General features: G+C 44.8%; 1 protein-coding gene across 1 annotated transcript in view; it reads left to right on the forward strand.

Annotated features, from left to right (window-relative positions):
* The window catches only part of LOC138662811 (zinc finger protein 547-like), a 44565-nt gene extending 27114 nt beyond the window's left edge, over nt 1–17451 (forward strand). The window contains exon 7 of the mRNA XM_069748770.1: nt 16554–17451. Within this exon, the coding sequence (XP_069604871.1) occupies nt 16554–17398 (845 nt within the window). The 3' untranslated portion in view covers nt 17399–17451. The remainder of the gene's footprint in view (nt 1–16553) is intronic.
* Nucleotides 17452–18084: the final 633 nt, after the last annotated feature.

Below are 18084 nucleotides of genomic sequence, written 5' to 3' on the forward strand. Positions count from 1 at the left end.
GCCCCGCTAGAGAAAACTTTAGTAGACAACCAGGACGTTCTAACAGGACCATCCATTACCGGACTAGAAAGGGTGGGAGCTCTCCTTGTGGAGAATAAACCCCCTCCTGAAGAATACTCTCCAGTATTTTACATGATTACCTGCAGTATCTGTGATCTCTCCGGCAGCCTCAGTGAGCCCCTCAGGGATCAGTGACCAGAGATCTAATCCCTCCAATGTATCCAGACATTTTATCAGGTACACGGCGGTGATCTGAGCGGTTTCCAGTTTTTTGGAATGGAAAGGGTCAGCAAGTCCAGAAGGGGCGGAGCTTGGCGATAAAAACTCCTTAGCCGAGAAATCCATTGGATCTTGATGATGGAGACCGCCCGTCCCACCGGTGTAAATAAGCGCAGATAGAATATTGTGTTATTAAAGGGATATAAGATAATTCCAATAGGCATAATTGGTGGTGCAGAAACGTGCTGAAAAATAAGATGATGTTTATATAAATAGTCAGCATACACCCTCCACGCATGGACAATATGGATAACTGCCAAAAACACATAGAGAACAAGACGAAACCATGCAGTCACTGAATCCAATAAAACAGTATAACTTTATTACAAAAAAAGTTAAAATACATACAAGAGGCCAGACAAATGGCGTAGAGAAGGGCCGGCAGATGACATCAAAAATATCTGCCTCAGGCAACAAAAAGTGCAGTCACCCAAGGTATAATGACCCCGGCAACATCCCAAAACCCAACACCTGGTATACATAAGCACATAGCGCATCACATATTAATCACCTATAAGAACTAAAGTGTCGACAGTACTGCCACAAAGAGCTATATAATAGCCTTAAAGGTATAGAGTAGTAAAATAAAGTGCATGTGGGCGCTACGAATCACTGTGCTGATACCTTATGTGAAGGGTCCGGACCGCTGCAGGGGACACAGGACACCTGTCCTGTCCTGTGTCCCCTGCAGCGGTCCGGACCCTTCACATAAGATATCAGCACAGTGATTCGTAGCGCCCACATGCACTTTATTTTACTACTCTATACCTTTAAGGCTATTATATAGCTCTTTGTGGCAGTACTGTCGACACTTTAGTTCTTATAGGTGATTAATATGTGATGCGCTATGTGCTTATGTATACCAGGTGTTGGGTTTTGGGATGTTGCCGGGGTCATTATACCTTGGGTGACTGCACTTTTTGTTGCCTGAGGCAGATATTTTTGATGTCATCTGCCGGCCCTTCTCTACGCCATTTGTCTGGCCTCTTGTATGTATTTTAACTTTTTTTGTAATAAAGTTATACTGTTTTATTGGATTCAGTGACTGCATGGTTTCGTCTTGTTCTCTATGTTATTAAAGGGAACCTGTCACCCCCCTCAGGCGTTTGTAACTAAAAGAGCCACCTTGTGCTGCACAAATGCTGCATTCTGACAAGGTGGCTTTTTAGTTACAAACGCCTGCACACGCTGAAATAAACACATATATAGAATGTGCCCTCACATACCCTGAATCCGTCCCGGGGGCGGGACTTTCCTTCGTAATGAGACACAGCACAGCCGTCACTCCGGGCCTGTGCGCGCCGCCTCCTCTTGCTGCATTATCATTCCCGGCGGTTGTCTATGCACATCGGTTGTCTATGCACTGTCGGTTGTCTATGCACAGCCGTCACTCCGGCCTGTGCGCGCCGCCTCCTCTTGCTGCATTATCATTCCCGGTGCCTGCGCTGTAAGTTTTTTTTTTTTTTTCCGGGCATGCGCAGTTGCGCTGCCCTTCGTACTTACAGCGCAGGCGCCAGGGACGATAATGCAGGCAGAGGAGGCGGCGCGCAGAACAGACCCGGAGTGACGGCTGTGCTGTGTCTCATTACGAAGGAAAGTCCCGCCCCCGGGACGGATTCAGGGTATGTGGGGGCACATTTTATAAGTGTTTATTTCAGCGTGTACAGGCGTTTGTAACTAAAAAGCCACCTTGTTAGAATGCAGCATTAGTGCTGCTTAAGGTGGCTCTTTTATTTACAAACGCCTGAGGGGGGTGACAGGTTCCCTTTAACCCCTTAGTGACAGAGCCAATTTGGTACTTAATGACCAGGCCAATTTTTGCAATTCTGACCACTGTCACTTTATGAGGTTATAACTCTGGAACGCTTCAACGGATCCCGCTGATTCTGAGATTGTTTTTTCGTGACATATTGTACTTCATGTTAGTGGTAACATTTCTTCGATATTACTTGCGATTATTTATGAAAAAAACGGAAATATGGCGAAAAATTTTAAAATTTTGCAATTTTCAAACTTTGTATTTTTATGCCCTTAAATCAGAGAGATATGTCACGAAAAATAGTTAATAAATAACATTTCCCACATGTCTACTTTACATCAGCACAATTTTGGAAACAAAATTTTTTTTTGTTAGGGAGTTATAAGGGTTAAAAGTTGACCAGCAATTTCTCATTTTTACAACACCATTTTTTTTTAGGGACCACATCACATTTGAAGTCATTTTGAGGGGTCTATATGATAGAAAATAATGAAGTGTGACACCATTCTAAAAACTACACCCCTCAAGGTTCTCAAAACCACATTCAAGAAGTTTATTAACCCTTTACGTGCTTCACAGGAACTGAAACAATGTGGAAGGAAAAAATGAACATTTAACTTTTTTTTGCAAACATCTTAATTCAGAACCATTTTTTTTATTTTCACAAGTGTAAAAACAGAAATGTAACCATAAATTTTGTTATGCAATTTCTCCTGAATACGCAAATACCCTATATGTGGGGGTAAACCACTTTTTGGGCACACCGCAGAACTTAGAAGTGAAGGACCGCCGTTTGACTTTTTCAATGCAGAATTGGCTGGAATTGAGATCGGACGCCATGTCACGTTTAGAGAGCCCCTGATGTGCCTAAACAGTGGAAACTCCCCACAAGTGACACCATTTTGGAAACTAGACCCCTTAAGGAACTTATCTAGATGTGTGGTGAGCACTTTGAACCCCCAAGTGCTTTCCTAGAAGTTTATAACGTAGAGCTGTGAAAATAAAAAATCGCTTTTGTTTACACAAAAATGATCTTTTCGCCCACAAATTCTTATTTTCACAAGGGTAACAGGAGAAATTAGACCACAAAAGTTGTTGTGCGATTTCTCCTGAATACGTCGATACCCCATATGTGAGGGTAAACCAACTGTTTGAGCGCACCGCAGAGCTTTGAAGTCAAGGAGCGCCGTTTTACTTTTTCAATGTAGAATTGGCTGGAATTGAGATTGGACGCCATGTCGCGTTTGGAGAGCCTCTGATGTGCCTAAACAGTGGAAACTCCCCACAAGTGACCCCATTTTGGAAACTAGACCCCTTAAGGAACATATCTAGATGTGTGGTGAGCACTTTGAACCCCCATGTACTTCACAGAAGTTTATAATGTAGAGCCGTGAAAAAAAAAAATTGCATTTTTTCTACAAAAATGATCTTTTTGCCCACAAATTTTTATTTTCACAAGGGTAACAGGAGAAATTAGACCACAAAAGTTGTTGTGCAATTTCTCCTGAGTACGCTCATACCCAATATGTGGGGGTAAACCACTGTTAGGGCGCACCGCAGAGCTTGGAAGAGAAGGAGTGCCGTTTTACTTTTTCAATGTAGAATTGGCTGGAATTGAGATTGGACGCCATGTCGCGTTTGGAGAGCCCCTGATGTGCCTAAACAGTGGAAACCCCCCACAAGTGACCCCATTTTGGAAACTAGACCCCCCATGGAACTTATCTAGATGTGTGGTGAGAACCTTGAATGCCCAAGTGCTTCACAGAAGTTTATAATGCAGAGCCGTGAAAATAAAAAATATTTTTTTTTTCCACAAAAAAGATTTTTTTAGCCCCCAAGTTTTTATTTTCACAAGGGTAATAAGAGAAATTGGACCCGAAAAGTTGTTGTCCAATTTGTCCTGAGTATGCTGGTACCCCATATGTGGGGGTAAACCACTGTTTGGGCGCACGGCAGAGCTCGGAAGGGAAGGAGCGCCTTTTTGGAATGCAGACTTTGATAGAATGGTCTGTGGGCATTATGTTGCGATTGCAGAGCCCCTGATGTACCTAAACTGTAGTAACCCCCCACAAGTGACCCCATTTTGGAAACTAGACCCCCCAAGGAACTTATCTAGATGTGTGGTGAGAACTTTGAATGCCCAAGTGCTTCACAGAAGTTTAGAATGCAGAGTCGTGAAAATAAAAAATATTTTTTTTTCCACAAAAAAGATATTGTAGACCCCAAGTTTTTATTTTCACAAGGGTAACAAGAGAAATTGGACCCCAGAAGTTGTTGTCCAATTTATCCCGAGTACGCTGATGCCCCATATGTGGGGGTAACCCACTGTTTGGGCGCACGGCAGAGCTCAGAAGGGAGGGAGCACCATTTGACTTTTTGAGCGCAAAATTGGCTGTCGTGTTTGGAGACCCCCTGATGTACCTAAACAGTGGAAACCCCCCAATTCTAGCTCCAACCCTAACCCCAACACACCCCTAACCCTAATCCCAACCTGATCCATAATCCTAATCACTAACCCTAACCATAATCACAACCCTTACCCCAAAACAACCCTAATGTCAACCCTAACCATAACCCTAATCAAAACCCTAAATCCAACACACCCCTAATCCTAATCTCAACCCTAACCTCAAACCTAACCCTAATCCCAATACACCCCTAATCACAACCCTAACCTTAACCCTAATCCCAAACCTAACCCTAATCCCAAGCGTAACCCTAATGCCAACCCTAACCCTAATACGAACCCTAATCCAAACCCTAACCCTAATCCCAGCTCTAACCCTAACTTTAGCCCCAACCCTAGCCCTAACTTTAGCCCCAACCCTAACCCTAGCCCTAAGGCTACTTTCACACTTGCGTCGTTTGGCATTCCGTCGCAATCCGTCGTTTTGGACAAGAAACGGATCCTGCAAATGTGCCCGCAGGATGCGTTTTTTGCCCATAGACTTGTATTGCCGACGGATCGTGACAGGTGGCCACACGTCGCGTCCGTCGTGCACTGGATCAGTTGTGTTTTGGCGGACCGTCGGCACAAAAAAAGTTCAATGAAACGTTTTTTTGTACGTCGCATCCGCCATTTCTGACCGCGCATGTGTGGCCGTAACTCCGCCCCCTCCTCCCCAGGACATAGATTGGGCAGCGGATGCGTTGAAAAACTACAGCTGCTGCCCACGTTGTGCACAATTTTCACAACGTGCGTCGGCATGTCGGGCCGACGCATTGCGACGGCCCCGTACCGACGTAAGTGTAAAAGAAGCCTAACCCTAAATTTAGCCCCAACCCTAACCCTAAATTTAGCCCCAACCCTAACCCTAAATTTAGCCCCAACCCTAACCCTAACCTAACCCTACCCCTAACCCTACCCCTAACCCTAATTTTAGCCCCAACTGCTGTTCTCATGCCGGCCGGCAGATGGAGACAGATGGCGGGCGCACTGGGCATGCGCCCGCCATTTTCTTCTGCCGGCGGCCAGGAGGAGCAGCAAGAGGATCCAGGGACACAGGTGAGTATTGTAGGGTCCCCGAATCCCCCTATTTCTCTGTCCTCTGATGTGCGATCACATCAGAGGACAGAGAATTACACTTTACTTTTTTTTTTTTTTTTGTGGTCGCCGGTAAACAGTTAATTACCGGCGATCGCAAAACAGGGGTCGGTAAAACCGACCCCGATCATGCTCTTTGGGGCCTCGGCTACCCCCGGCAGCGGCAGCCGAGACCCCAAAGATTCTCCCGGTGTCGGCCGGCGGGCGCACTGCGCATGCGCCCGCCATTTTGAAGATGGCGGCGCCCACCGGGAGACACGAGGAGCATCGGGGGAGCTAGGTGAGTATTGGGGGGCCACCTGGGACACCTTTTCTCTGTCCTCCGATGTGCGATCACATCGGAGGACAGAGAAATTAAAAAGAGATCGCGTTTTTTTTTTTTTTTTGCGATCGCCGGTAAACGGTTAATTACCGGCGATCGCAAATGCGGGGTGGGTTAAAAACCCCCCGAATCATGTTCTCTGGGGTCTCGGCTACCCCCGGCAGCCGAGACCCCGGAGAAAATCGGCCTCTGGGGGGCGCTATTTACTTTTTCCACAGCGCCGTTAATTAACGGCGCTGTGGTTTAAGTACCCTTAGCGGCCGCCGTTAAAAGGCGTATCGGCGGTCGCTAAGGGGTTAAGTTTCTATTTTTGTACTGGAAAGAGTTTTAATGTTGTGGGTGTGAAATAACTGAACCATGTGATGGGGCGTTTTATATAAACCCTGACTCACTGGTATAACACTAGGTTATGACTAAGGGGCATATTTGGCCCTGAAACGCGTAAACCGGTGTCTGGGACCCCTGCTTTTTATGCCATTTTTCTACTGTCGGTTATCCATGCTTTTAATGAAGATTTTGCGATAAAGCTTATTGAGTGCAACCTCTTGGTGCTGGATTTTTTACTACTTGTTGGATTTTCCTGGTATGGCAGCCATGCACAGAGTGGACAGATGAGCTGAAAAAAGACTTTTTTATTTACTTAAGATTTTCAGTGACCTTTTCCTGATAATCAAGGAAAGTATCTGCATTTCTGGCTTTTTTGTATAACACAAAAGAATTATATGTGGCCACCTGAAACAAATAAATGACTAACTTTTTATACCAGGTATATGATTTTCTTGATACCCGGTATGGCTGTAGAACCTGGTCTGCAAGGTCCACACCCCCCATATATTTGTTGTAGTCAATGACAGACACAGGTTTTGGAGTAGTGGATCCCTGTTGGTCTGCAGTGGCCCTTGTGGCATCTGTGTGGATCGAGCTCAGGATAAAAATATTATTTTTATCCTTATACTTAAGGGCACACAGTTCTCCATTGCGTAAAGCCCCTGACTGCCCCTTTCAGAACTTTTTGTTGACCAATGATTGCGGAAACCCCTGACGGTTTTTGCGAATGGTCCCACAAGCTCCCATGTTATGTTCAAACAAACTTTTAAATGGGGGTATGCTGGTGTAGTATTTGTCAACATACAGATTGTAGCCTTTATGTAAAAATGGAGTTATCAGCTTCCAAATGGTTTTTCCAGATGTCCCCAGATAAGTAGGGCATCCTGGTGGGTTCAGTTGCTATCTTTCCCTCATAAATGCGAAAAGCTGATGTGTATCCAGTTGAACTCTCGCACATTTTATAGAGCTTTATTCTGAACCTTGCCCTCTTAGAAGGAATAAATTGCTTGAGGTGCAGTCTTCCTTTGAGTTTTACAAGGGACTCATCAATGGAAATGTTTTCTGTTGGGGTGTAAAGCTTTAAGAACTTTTCTGTCAAGTCTTCGATGATGGGTCTGATTTTGAATAGTCTGTCATGTCCTGGGGCATTTCTGGGCAGGCATTGACTCTCGTCGTTAAAATGCCAAAATGTCATAAGCATTTCATAACGAGTCCTAGGAAGAACGGCAGAAAACTTTGGGCTGGCTTGAACAGGGCGGTTGGACCAATAGGACTGAATGCTCGTTTTTTTAACAAGCTCCATAGCGAAGTCCTAAAAAAAATTTTATTTCTAGGACATAAGTTCGTGTTCATAAATTTGACCTAGCATGATAGGATCGTGGATTCTGGCTGATGAATTGGGACGCATATAAATTTGTTAGTAGGACAATATGCTAACTGTTCACAGAAGAGACCCAATTTTTAATTGATTAAAACTTTACTTTTAATAAACTTCTTTTTAAAAGAAATGACCCCAAATAGTGCACTACAAAAAAACCATCACCAACACAACAACAATCAATAGGAAAGGCCCAGGTGGTGCCTAACCCTGCACTTATGCTATATGCGCCCTGCCTACCAGCGGAGGTTGGCACCCTACCTCCTGCGCAAATGGTGCCCCCGCTCCACGTCGGCTCACCCTGCTACCCCTATCAGGACCTCTCAGGGTGGGATGAATATTTGCTCATACACACTCGACATACCATAAGTGCAGGGTTAGGCGCCACCTGGGCCTTTCCTATTGATTGTTGTTGTGTTGGTGATGGTTTTTTTGTAGTGCACTATTTGGGGTCATTTCTTTTTAAAAGAAGTTTATTAAAAGTCAAGTTTTAATCAATTAAAAATTGGGTCTCTTCTGTGAACAGTTTGCTTAATATATTCCCAAGCCTATATCTTCTTTTTCTGTGAATGGTAGGACAATATGCTCTAGCAAGCTATCTGTCAAAAACAAATTAAAAAAATGAATTGGTCCAAAATTTTCCACCTCCACATTTATACCAGGAATGGCATTAAAATTAGGGATGAATGGAGTAGCCAAATCTGAAGCCTCCCATATGGGAAATGCCACATCAAGAGGCAAAGCCCCTTGGAAATTGATGTGCACCAATTCACGAGCACTAGGGACAGCGCTAGTACTGGGCATTGTTCCCTGAGTTGGAGACATTTCCCCAGAAGCGCTATTTGTCCTTCTTGTTGTACTGGTCCTTGTGTGTGAGGATGGACCAGAATCACTGCTCATATCTGAGCTATCACTGTCACTGCTACTAAAGTCCTTGAAATCCACATCGCCATCTGACACTGCACTTTCTTCACTGTCAGAACATAAAAGTGCATAAGCCTCCTCTGCACAATAATACTGACGGGCCATGTTATTTGTTTTTATTCATTTTTTCCTCTGATCTCTGATGTGACTGATGTTACGTGACTGACGTGACCAAATTATTGGGGTGACAATTGAGAAAAGCCTAATTTTTTTTAGCCGAACCCTAACTTTAGAATAAACACTAACCCTAACTCTAGCACTAACCCTAACCCGCCTTATCTTTTTTTACTCTATAACAAGATCGCTGACTGACACAGCTGTTGCCAGCAGCTCTTGTAACACTGTTTCTCCTCTAATCTCTCACTGACAGGAGATCTGAGGAGAAACAGCGTTTTAATGAGGCAGATCGCCAGGGAAAGTTCATTGCTACAACAAACTTTCCCAGTGATTTGTCTTATTGGCTGGTGTAATGCTGACGTCATCAGGACTTGAACCAATCAGGTCTCGATGAGGTTGGGGGTCACAGTAAGTGTTGTGCGCCGGAATCCCTTTGTTATAAGGTACGTGGAGGCCCGATGAGCACAAAACCGCCGACCGTTGACAAATGTCGGCGCTGCACAAAGCCCTGCTAGCACCGATGTTTATCTGCCATTGACGGTCACAAAGCGCTTGAGTTAAGGGTCCCATCATTTCTGTCCAGGCCGATTTCATGAGGTTTTTTTTTTTTTATTCTGTGGAAACATGGTTGAAAAGCAATATCTGACTTTCATTTGTTCATTTTCAAAGATTTTTGATTTATTATTACTTCTTACATAGTTATTCAGGTTGAAGGAAGACTATAAGTCCATCTAGTTCAACCCATAGCCTAACCTAACCTGCCCTAACATGTTGATCCAGAGGAAGGCAAAAAAACCCATGTGGCAAAGAGTAAGCTCCACCTTGGGGAAAAAAATTCCTTCCCGACTCCACATACGGCAATCAGACTAGTTCCCTGGATCAACGCCCTATCAAGGAATCTAGTATATATACCCTGTAACATTATACTTTTCCAGAAATGTATCCAATCCCCCCTTAAATTTAAGTAATGAATCACTCATTACAACATCATACGGCAGAGAGTTCCATAGTCTCACTGCTCTTACAGTAAAGAATCCGCGTCTGTTATTATGCTTAAACCTTCTTTCCTCCAGACGTAGAGGATGCCCCCTTGTCCCTGTTTCAGGTCTATGATTAAAAAGATCATCAGAAAGGTCTTTGTACTGTCCTTTCATATATTTATACATTAACATAAGATCACCCCTTAGTCTTCGTTTTTCCAAACTAAATAGCCCCAAGTGTAATAACCTATCTTGGTTCCTATCTGACTTCTGTCCGATTCAAGTTATTTCTGTGACCATTGTGTGTTTTTATGTCATTAAACAAAGGGTACCAACAATTCAGACCATGTGTGTAGGAGGAATGAATATTTTGATTCCACAGCCACTTTCTGGAAATTAGCACGGTGGATGTTGGAGAGTGAAAATCACACATTTGCCATTTTATTACCCAGCACATAGTGCCCAGATTGTGCTCCAGGAGACACACACTGCAAATTAAGTGGATTCTTCTCACTATCATATTGCTAAATACAGGGATCCTAAATGTTGTTTGAGAACACTGCAAGACTCAGAAGTAAGAGCGGATTTTGCAGATTTGGTTTATAGAAACTCTGTTACTTTTCAACAGCCTGTGAGCCACTAATAGTGTGGAAACCTCTGTTTTTTCCATCATACATGACGGCATCACGAGAGAGGGGATCCGCCCATCAAGGACAGGAAACCTTCAAGATAAAATAGGCCGCTCCTCTCTCCACATCAGTTGGTTTCCTGTCCTTGACGGGGAACCCTCAAGATGAAGACTTCTGATGAAGACCGAAGAGGATGCCTTGGCCTGGGTCGGGTGGATTTGGGCAGGTGCTGGTCTGCTGCACCCGTCACCAGGTACCGGTAGTCACCTCGGGGGCCATGTATTCCATGCCCCCCTGAGCGAAGCATGGCCACAGCCCGTGAGGCATTGCCCGGGTGAAGATTATCCACGGGGGCCGCAGGTGGCGTTCCCCCTGTTGATTTAAAATCCTGCTGTGCATGGGGGTCACTTTTATGGTGCCCCCCTGTTGACCAGAGGTGGCTATGCACCCGGTAAGGCACATCGTTGCCCAGGCTGAGTATGTCTCCTCGGAGGTTTTGGGGCCCTCCCTGTCGAGCATTAAGAGCAGGTCTCCCCCCTTCCTCCTCCTCCCTGGCTGTACCTGAGGCTGCACAGAGAGGTATGGAGCGGTGTCCGGAGCACTCAGCATCTGGATGCTGAGGGTAAGTGCTGCGCTGCCTTCCTGACATCTGTGGCGTGGACACCCCTGGAAGCCTTCCTCCAGCCGGCGCCAGGTACCCGGGAATGAAGGTACGTGCGTGCGCACAATACCCGGCAGCAGCACGCAGAACGTTTGATGCGGGCAGGGGGGCCAGAATCTTCGGCACGCACCGGAACTAAAGGCGGGGTGTGCACCTGGAAGTAAAGCGCGCATAGGCGCTGAAGGAGCGTGCACCGGAAATAATAGCTGTGTGCAAGCGCAGGACCCGGCGGCAGCACTCGGACAGAGGTAGGATCAACCAGGTGAATGGTGGATCTAATAGCGCGCACCGGAAGTGGTTGCCGGGTGCGTGCTCTGGCATAATTATACAGCGCAGGCGTTGCGCTAGCGGCTGGCAGATGCAGGATCAACCAGGTGATTGATTGCATCTATGAGCACCAGAAGTGATGCAGGCACGATCAGCCAGGTTATCAAATCATGACAGGTGCGCACATGCACCTGACTACTGAAGCGACCAGTAATGGCAGGATCAAGCAGGTGATCCATAAAAAAAAAAAAAAAAGAGGCTAATCTATTTAAACGAACCAGAAGTGCTGCCCTGTGTCACTAAACCAGGCCAGGTTGAAGGTGACTACTCTTGTTACGTGGTCATGTGTAAGATGGAGAGCTTTTCACCAGAATATTTAATGCCACAGCAAGAGGTGCAGATCCAGCCCCTCAGTAGCATCCCAAAGGGATTCCTCGGAGTCAGAGGAGGACTCAGATACAGCCCGCTGCTCAGATAGTAGCTCAGAGGAGGAGGATACATTTCCAGCGGAGGCTACGGATAAGCTTATAAAAGCTGTTCGCTCTACCATGGGGCTGGTAGACGATAAGGCAAAAAAGACGGCCCAAGAAGTTATGTTCAGTGGTCTGCAAAAGAAAAAACGGAGGTCATTCCCTATTAATGAACATCTACAAGAACTGATTAACTGTGTGGCCTATTTAAAAAAACAAACAAACAAAAAAAAAAAACAGATTCCTCGCACTATGTTCTCATTCACTTTATGCAGTTAATAGCCCTCTGTGTCTGTACTGCTGCATACTTAGGCAGTTAACTGGTTCATGCAGCTTTACATGAACACCCGAGCCTTACACTATGGTGGTCCGAATAACTATAGCAATTGTTACCATCCACCTCTTGTGCCTCCCCTTTTCCTCATAGTTTGTAAGCTTGCGAGCAGGGCCCTCACTTCTCTTGGTATCTGTTTTGAACTCTATTTCTGTTATGCTGTAATGTCTATTGTATGTACAAGTCCCCTCTATAATTTGTAAAGCGCTGCGGAATATGTTGGCACTATATAAATAAAAATTATTATATTAAAAGAGAATGAAAAAAACAGAAAAAAAGTCCCAAATAGTCAACTCCCTAAAGAGAAGATATCCTTTTGAGGAGGAGGCGTCCTCATCTTGGGATAGAGCCCCGAAAATTGATGTGGCAATTTCAAAAGTTGCCAGAAGATCCTCCCTGCCATTCGAGGATCTAGGTTCTTTAAAAGAACCTCTGGATAGAAAGGTGGACAGTTCCCTGAAAACAGCATGGGGAGCCACGGCAGGAGCACTAAGGCCAGCTATTGTGGCCACTTGTGTAGCCAGGTTCCTTAAAATCTGGATAGATAACCTGGAAGATCAGGTAGAACAAAAAGTTCCCAGAGAGACTATCCTAGAGGCAATACCGGCCATGAAAGCAGTGGCAGTATTTCTAGCCGAGGCGGCATCAGCAGACTCGGCTAGACTGGCTACAAAGTCAGCAGCTTTAGCCAACACAGGACGCCGTGTGGTATGGCTTAAATGCTGGCCAGGAGATACTCAGGCAAAGATGAAACTTTGCTTTTTGCCATGTGAGGGGAACTTCCTGTTTGGACCGACATTAAACAAAGTGTTAGAAAAAGCCGGTGACAAAAAGAAAAACTTTCCAAAGCAGCCAATTCAGCCATTTCGGCACTCCTTTCAGAGAGGCTGAAAGTTCCGAAGACAGCAGTTTACAGACCGAGACAGGAGCAACTTGGACAAGCGATCCAGGGGAGGAAAAGGCTTCTATTTTGGCAAGTCCCCCAGAGACACCAAAAAATCCTTCCAGTGACGGTCCTTCTTAGGTGGGAGGGAGGCTCTCTCACTTCCTTCCAGCCTGGGAGAGGATCTCCTCCAGCGTATGGATCCGACAGATCATAGGATCAGACCTAAAATTAAAATTCCACCACTGGCCTCCAAGAAGATACATGCAGACCCCGGTACAGTCCTCCCAGAGAAACAAGACAGTCTGGAAGGGGCAGTAACATCACTCCTAGACAAGCATGTCTTGGAAGAAGTTCCAAAAGAGGAAAGGAGGGAAGGATTTTATTCCCCCCTTTTTCTCATAAAAAAGCCGGACAATTCTCGGAGGACAATAATAAATTTAAAATACCTCAACAAATACCTAATAATTCCATCCTTCAAAATGGAAACGATAAAATCAGCAGTGAAGCTCCTATATCCTCAGTGTTACATGGCGGTCCTAGACCTAAAGGACGCTTAATACCACGTGCCAATCAGACAACAAGATCGTCAGTTCCTCAGAGTGGCAGTACAGATGGAGTCCCAGTTGCGTCACTTTCAGTACAGGGCTCTGCCCTTTGGGATAGCAACAGCCCCATGAGTGTTTACAAAACTGATTGCAGAGGTCACAGCACATCTGAGAAAAAGATACTCTGATAATACCCTACTTAGACGACTTCCTAATAGTGGGGAAAAACTTTTCTCACTGTCAGGAGCAGGTCAGAATAGTGATGGACACTCTACAGACACTAGGATGGCAACTGAACCTCAAGAAATCCAAACTAGAGCCAGCAATGGTCCAGAATTTCCTATGGATAACGGTAGACTCCGTGGCGCAGGAGTGTCGCCTCCCAGAGGAAAAAATCAAACAAATGATTATGACATTAAAAAAAACAGAGATGACTTTAAGAAGAGCCATGTCGGTATTGGGGTCCCTAACCTCCTGCATACCGGCAGTAAAATGGGCCCAGTTCCATGCAAGAGAACTGCAATGGTGTGTGCTGCTGAACGACCTGGAAATTCAGGGGCTGCTAGAGCAGAAGCTCATTCTCCCGCTCTCTGTACTCCAATCACTCAGATGGTGGTTACAGATGGTCATCTCTGAGAAGAGTTCCCTGGAAGTATACAGCCTCCAAAGTAATCACAACAAATCACAATCACAACGGATGCCAGTCCATGGGGGTGGGGAGCTCACTCAGACACACTATTGGTCCAAGACCCCTTGGCTCAAGAGAGGAAAAATCTATCCTCAAACGAATGGGAACTCCTAGCAATCGAAAGAGCGCTAAGGAGGTTACTTCCACACTTGACAGGACATCATGTGAGAGTCCTATCAGATAACCAAACAGCGGTCGCATACGTGAACCACCAGGGGGGCACCCGTTCTCGGTCACTGATGCACATAACCAAGAGACTCATGACTCTAGCCGAGAGGCATTTCCTCTCAGCCCTGCATATTCGAGGTGTGGACAGCATAAAGGCAGACTTTCTAAGCAGGAACCACTTAAGGCAAGGGGAATGGTCCCTAAAAGAGTCCATTTTTCAACGGATAGTGCACATGTGGGGAAAACCCAGTGTAGACCTCTTTGCCTCAAAAGCCAACAAAAAAGTTAAAAAGTTCTGCTCCCTGAACCCAGCAGACAGACGGTTGGCAGTAGATGTCTTCAGCACAGAATGGACGTCAGGACTCATGTATGCCTTCCCACCGATTTGTCTAATTCCAGCAGTTCTGAAGAAGATCAGGGAGGACAAGGCTAGAGTGATTGTAATAGCTCCCTTCTGGCCGAAAAGACCATGGTTTTACTGGCTAAGAGTGATGTCAGTGACGAACCCGTGGGTACTCCCAGAAGACCAGGACCTTCTAACACAGGGTCCCTTCAACCACCCACAGAATTCCGGGCTACATTTGACAGCCTGGCATTTAAACGGTCGTTGTTAGAGAAAGAAGGGTTCTCAGCTGGTTTAATATCCACCTTGCTCAGCAGAAAACCAGCAACGACCAAGATATATGGGAGAATATGGAAGAAATTCCTGTCCAGCTCAGGGCCAATATGGGAAGGGGAGGTCCCGGCAATACTGGAGTTCCTGCAAAAGGGCTTAGATCTGGGATTAGCTGATAGTACCCTCAAAGTACACATTTCAGCTTTAGCAGCCTTATTCAACTGTGACCTGGCAAGCAATAGATGGGTGATGAGGTTTATCCGAGCCTGTAGTAGAGCTGACTCTGTTCCATCCTCTACTCCTCCACCATGGGATCTAAATTTATTGTTGACAGCTTTGACAGAAAGCCCCTTTGAGCCGTTAAATACAACTGCAGATAAAGTACTAACATTAAAAACAGCCTTGTTAGTGGCACTTACATCGGCCTGTAGGGTTGGGGATTTACACGCATTATCGGCAGATCCTCCCTACGCACAAATTATGGATGATAGGGTTGTATTAAAATTAGATCCGGCATATCTCCCCAAAGTGGTATCGAGATTCCATAGAGCTCAGGATATAACCCTACCCTCTTTCTGTCCCAATCCTAGTAACAAGAAAGAGGAGAGACTCCATTGCTTAGATGTCAGGAGATGTATCCTACAGTATTTAGAGATGCCAAAATCCTGGAGGAGACAGAGGGCTTTATTTGTTTCGTTCCAGGGGTCAAGGAAGGGCCTTAAAGCCTCAAAACAGACTATAGCTAGATGGGTGAGAGAGGCCATTATTCTAGCATATAGTAGTGCAGACAGGGTTGTTCCACAGGGTCTGAAAGCCCACTCCACGAGGGTCATGGCGACGTCATGGGCGGAGAGAGCAGATGCTGCCATCGACCAAATCTGTAAGGCGGCCACTTGGTTCTCTCCGTCTACATTTTTTAAACATTATAGGGTAGACCTATCTGCTACCTCTGATCTCACATTTGGGAGAATAGTGTTACAAGCAGTGATCCCTCCCTAAAAGAGAATACAAATCTCTGTAACTCTCTCGTGGTGCCGTCATGAATGATGGAAAAACACAGGTATTACATACCTGGTAATGTGTTTTTCATGAGACATGATGGCACCATTATATTCCCACCCTTTTGATCACGTCATTAGTTGGGTGCATTATTAGCATTATTTGTATTATACACTCCCTCGGGTGTCGGAGTTCCTCTTGTACTCTGTAAAACAAGTGATGTGGAGAGAGGAGCCGCCCCTTTTATCTTGAAGGTTTCCTGTCCTTGAAGGGCAGATCCGCTCTCTCGTGGTGCCGTCATGTCTCATGAAAAAACACATTACCAGGTATGTAATACCCGTGTTTTCCATTGACAGATGATGGACCTGAGCTGGGACTTTTTTTGTGAGATGAGAATTGGTATTATTTTCGCCTACATAACATTGATTGGTTTCTTTTTATTTGATATTTGGGAGGCAGAATGAACAAATAGTTGAACACCACTCACTACTGGTTCATCCAACAAGGTTTTCCTATTAGACTGTGAACTGTCATTGTCTTGGTAAATAATCAAAGTATTTTACATAGCTTGCCATTCTTATGGACAGTTTAAGTAGAAATGTTCAAAAATATAAAACTCAAGGATATTTTATTAAAAAAATTGTTTTTTTATCTTAGCAGATGACTGTACAAGGAGATCAGAGCCACAGCTGACATCTTCAATTTTTAAATCTGATGATCTTGAGATACTAAAAGATACAACTGAAGTGACTGCTGTTATTCCAGATATATCATCCATTCACAGCAAAGATCTGTCATCTGATCCTATGAAACAGGTCCCATGTTCTGATTCATTACTGACTGCTAAGGAAAATCAAAGTCACCAAAGAGGCAACAAAAAACAAACTGCTCCTAAAGCAAGGAAGTCATTTTCCTGTTCAGAATGTGGGAAATGTTTTAACTACAAATCACAATTGGTAACACACCAAAGAACTCACACAGGGGAGAAGCCTTTTTCATGTTCTGAATGTGGGAAATGTTTTATACAGAAATCCATTTTGGTTAGGCACCATAGTACTCACACAGGGGAGAAGCCTTATTCATGTTCAGATTGTGGAAAATGTTTTAAGCATAAAAGTAATCTTGTTAGACATCAGATCAGTCACACAGAGGAGATGCCTTTTTCATGTTCAGAATGTGGGAAATGTTTTACCCAAAAAGGGAATCTTGTTGTACATCAGAGAACCCACACAGGAGCGAAGCCTTTTTCCTGTTCAGAATGTGGGAAATGCTTTACTCTGAAAAGGAATCTTTTTGAACATCAAAGAACCCACACGGAGCCTTTTTACTGTTCAGAATGTGGGAAATGTTTTATCAATAAATCAGGTTTGGTTAGGCACCAGAGAACTCACACAGGGGAGAAGCCTTTTTCCTGTTCAGAATGTGGGAAATGTTTTAACCAGAAAGGGGTGCTTGTTAGACATCAGAGAACTCACACAGAGAAGAAGCTTTTTTCATTTTCTTAATGTGGGAAATATTTTACTTGGAAATCAACTGTTAATAAACATCAGAGACGTCACATAGGGGAGAAGCCTTTTTATGTTCATAATGTTGGAATAGTTTTAACCAAAATTGAATTTTCCTAAATGGGTTGTCTCTTGTCATTCCTCATGTTTGCTGACAAAAGGATAAAACTAAACTTTATTAATTCCAAATATAAAACTATACCCATAATTTACCCCCTGAAGGTTAGTGAGTAGGTGAGTAATAGAAAAAATGTGTACCCCACAGTTCAGTATATAGGGTGAGATGACGTGTACACAATCACTCTCCAAGCCTCTCATTTCTATGGATTTCATCATCCTCACCAAAGGCGACTCATCAGGAGACTATTTAATATTGACTTATATTTAAATGAGACTAGTCAAAAAAAAACTGGGGCCTGCTGGAGGTCATTTTGCAGGGCTCTGGCAGTGCTCCTCCTGTTCCTCCTTTCACAAAGGATGAGGTAGCGGACTTGCTGCTGGGTTGTTGCCCTCCTACAGCCTTCTCCACGTCTCATGGTGTACTGGCGTGTCACCTGGAAGTGCCTCCAGCCTCTGGACACTATGCTGACAGACACAGCAAAGCTTCTTACCACAGCTTGCATTGATGTGCCATCCTGGATGAGCTACACTACCTGAGCCACTTGTGTGGGTTGTAAAGTCTGTCT

Source organism: Ranitomeya imitator, chromosome 2, assembly GCF_032444005.1.
Source record: "Ranitomeya imitator isolate aRanImi1 chromosome 2, aRanImi1.pri, whole genome shotgun sequence".
NCBI lineage: Eukaryota > Metazoa > Chordata > Amphibia > Anura > Dendrobatidae > Ranitomeya > Ranitomeya imitator.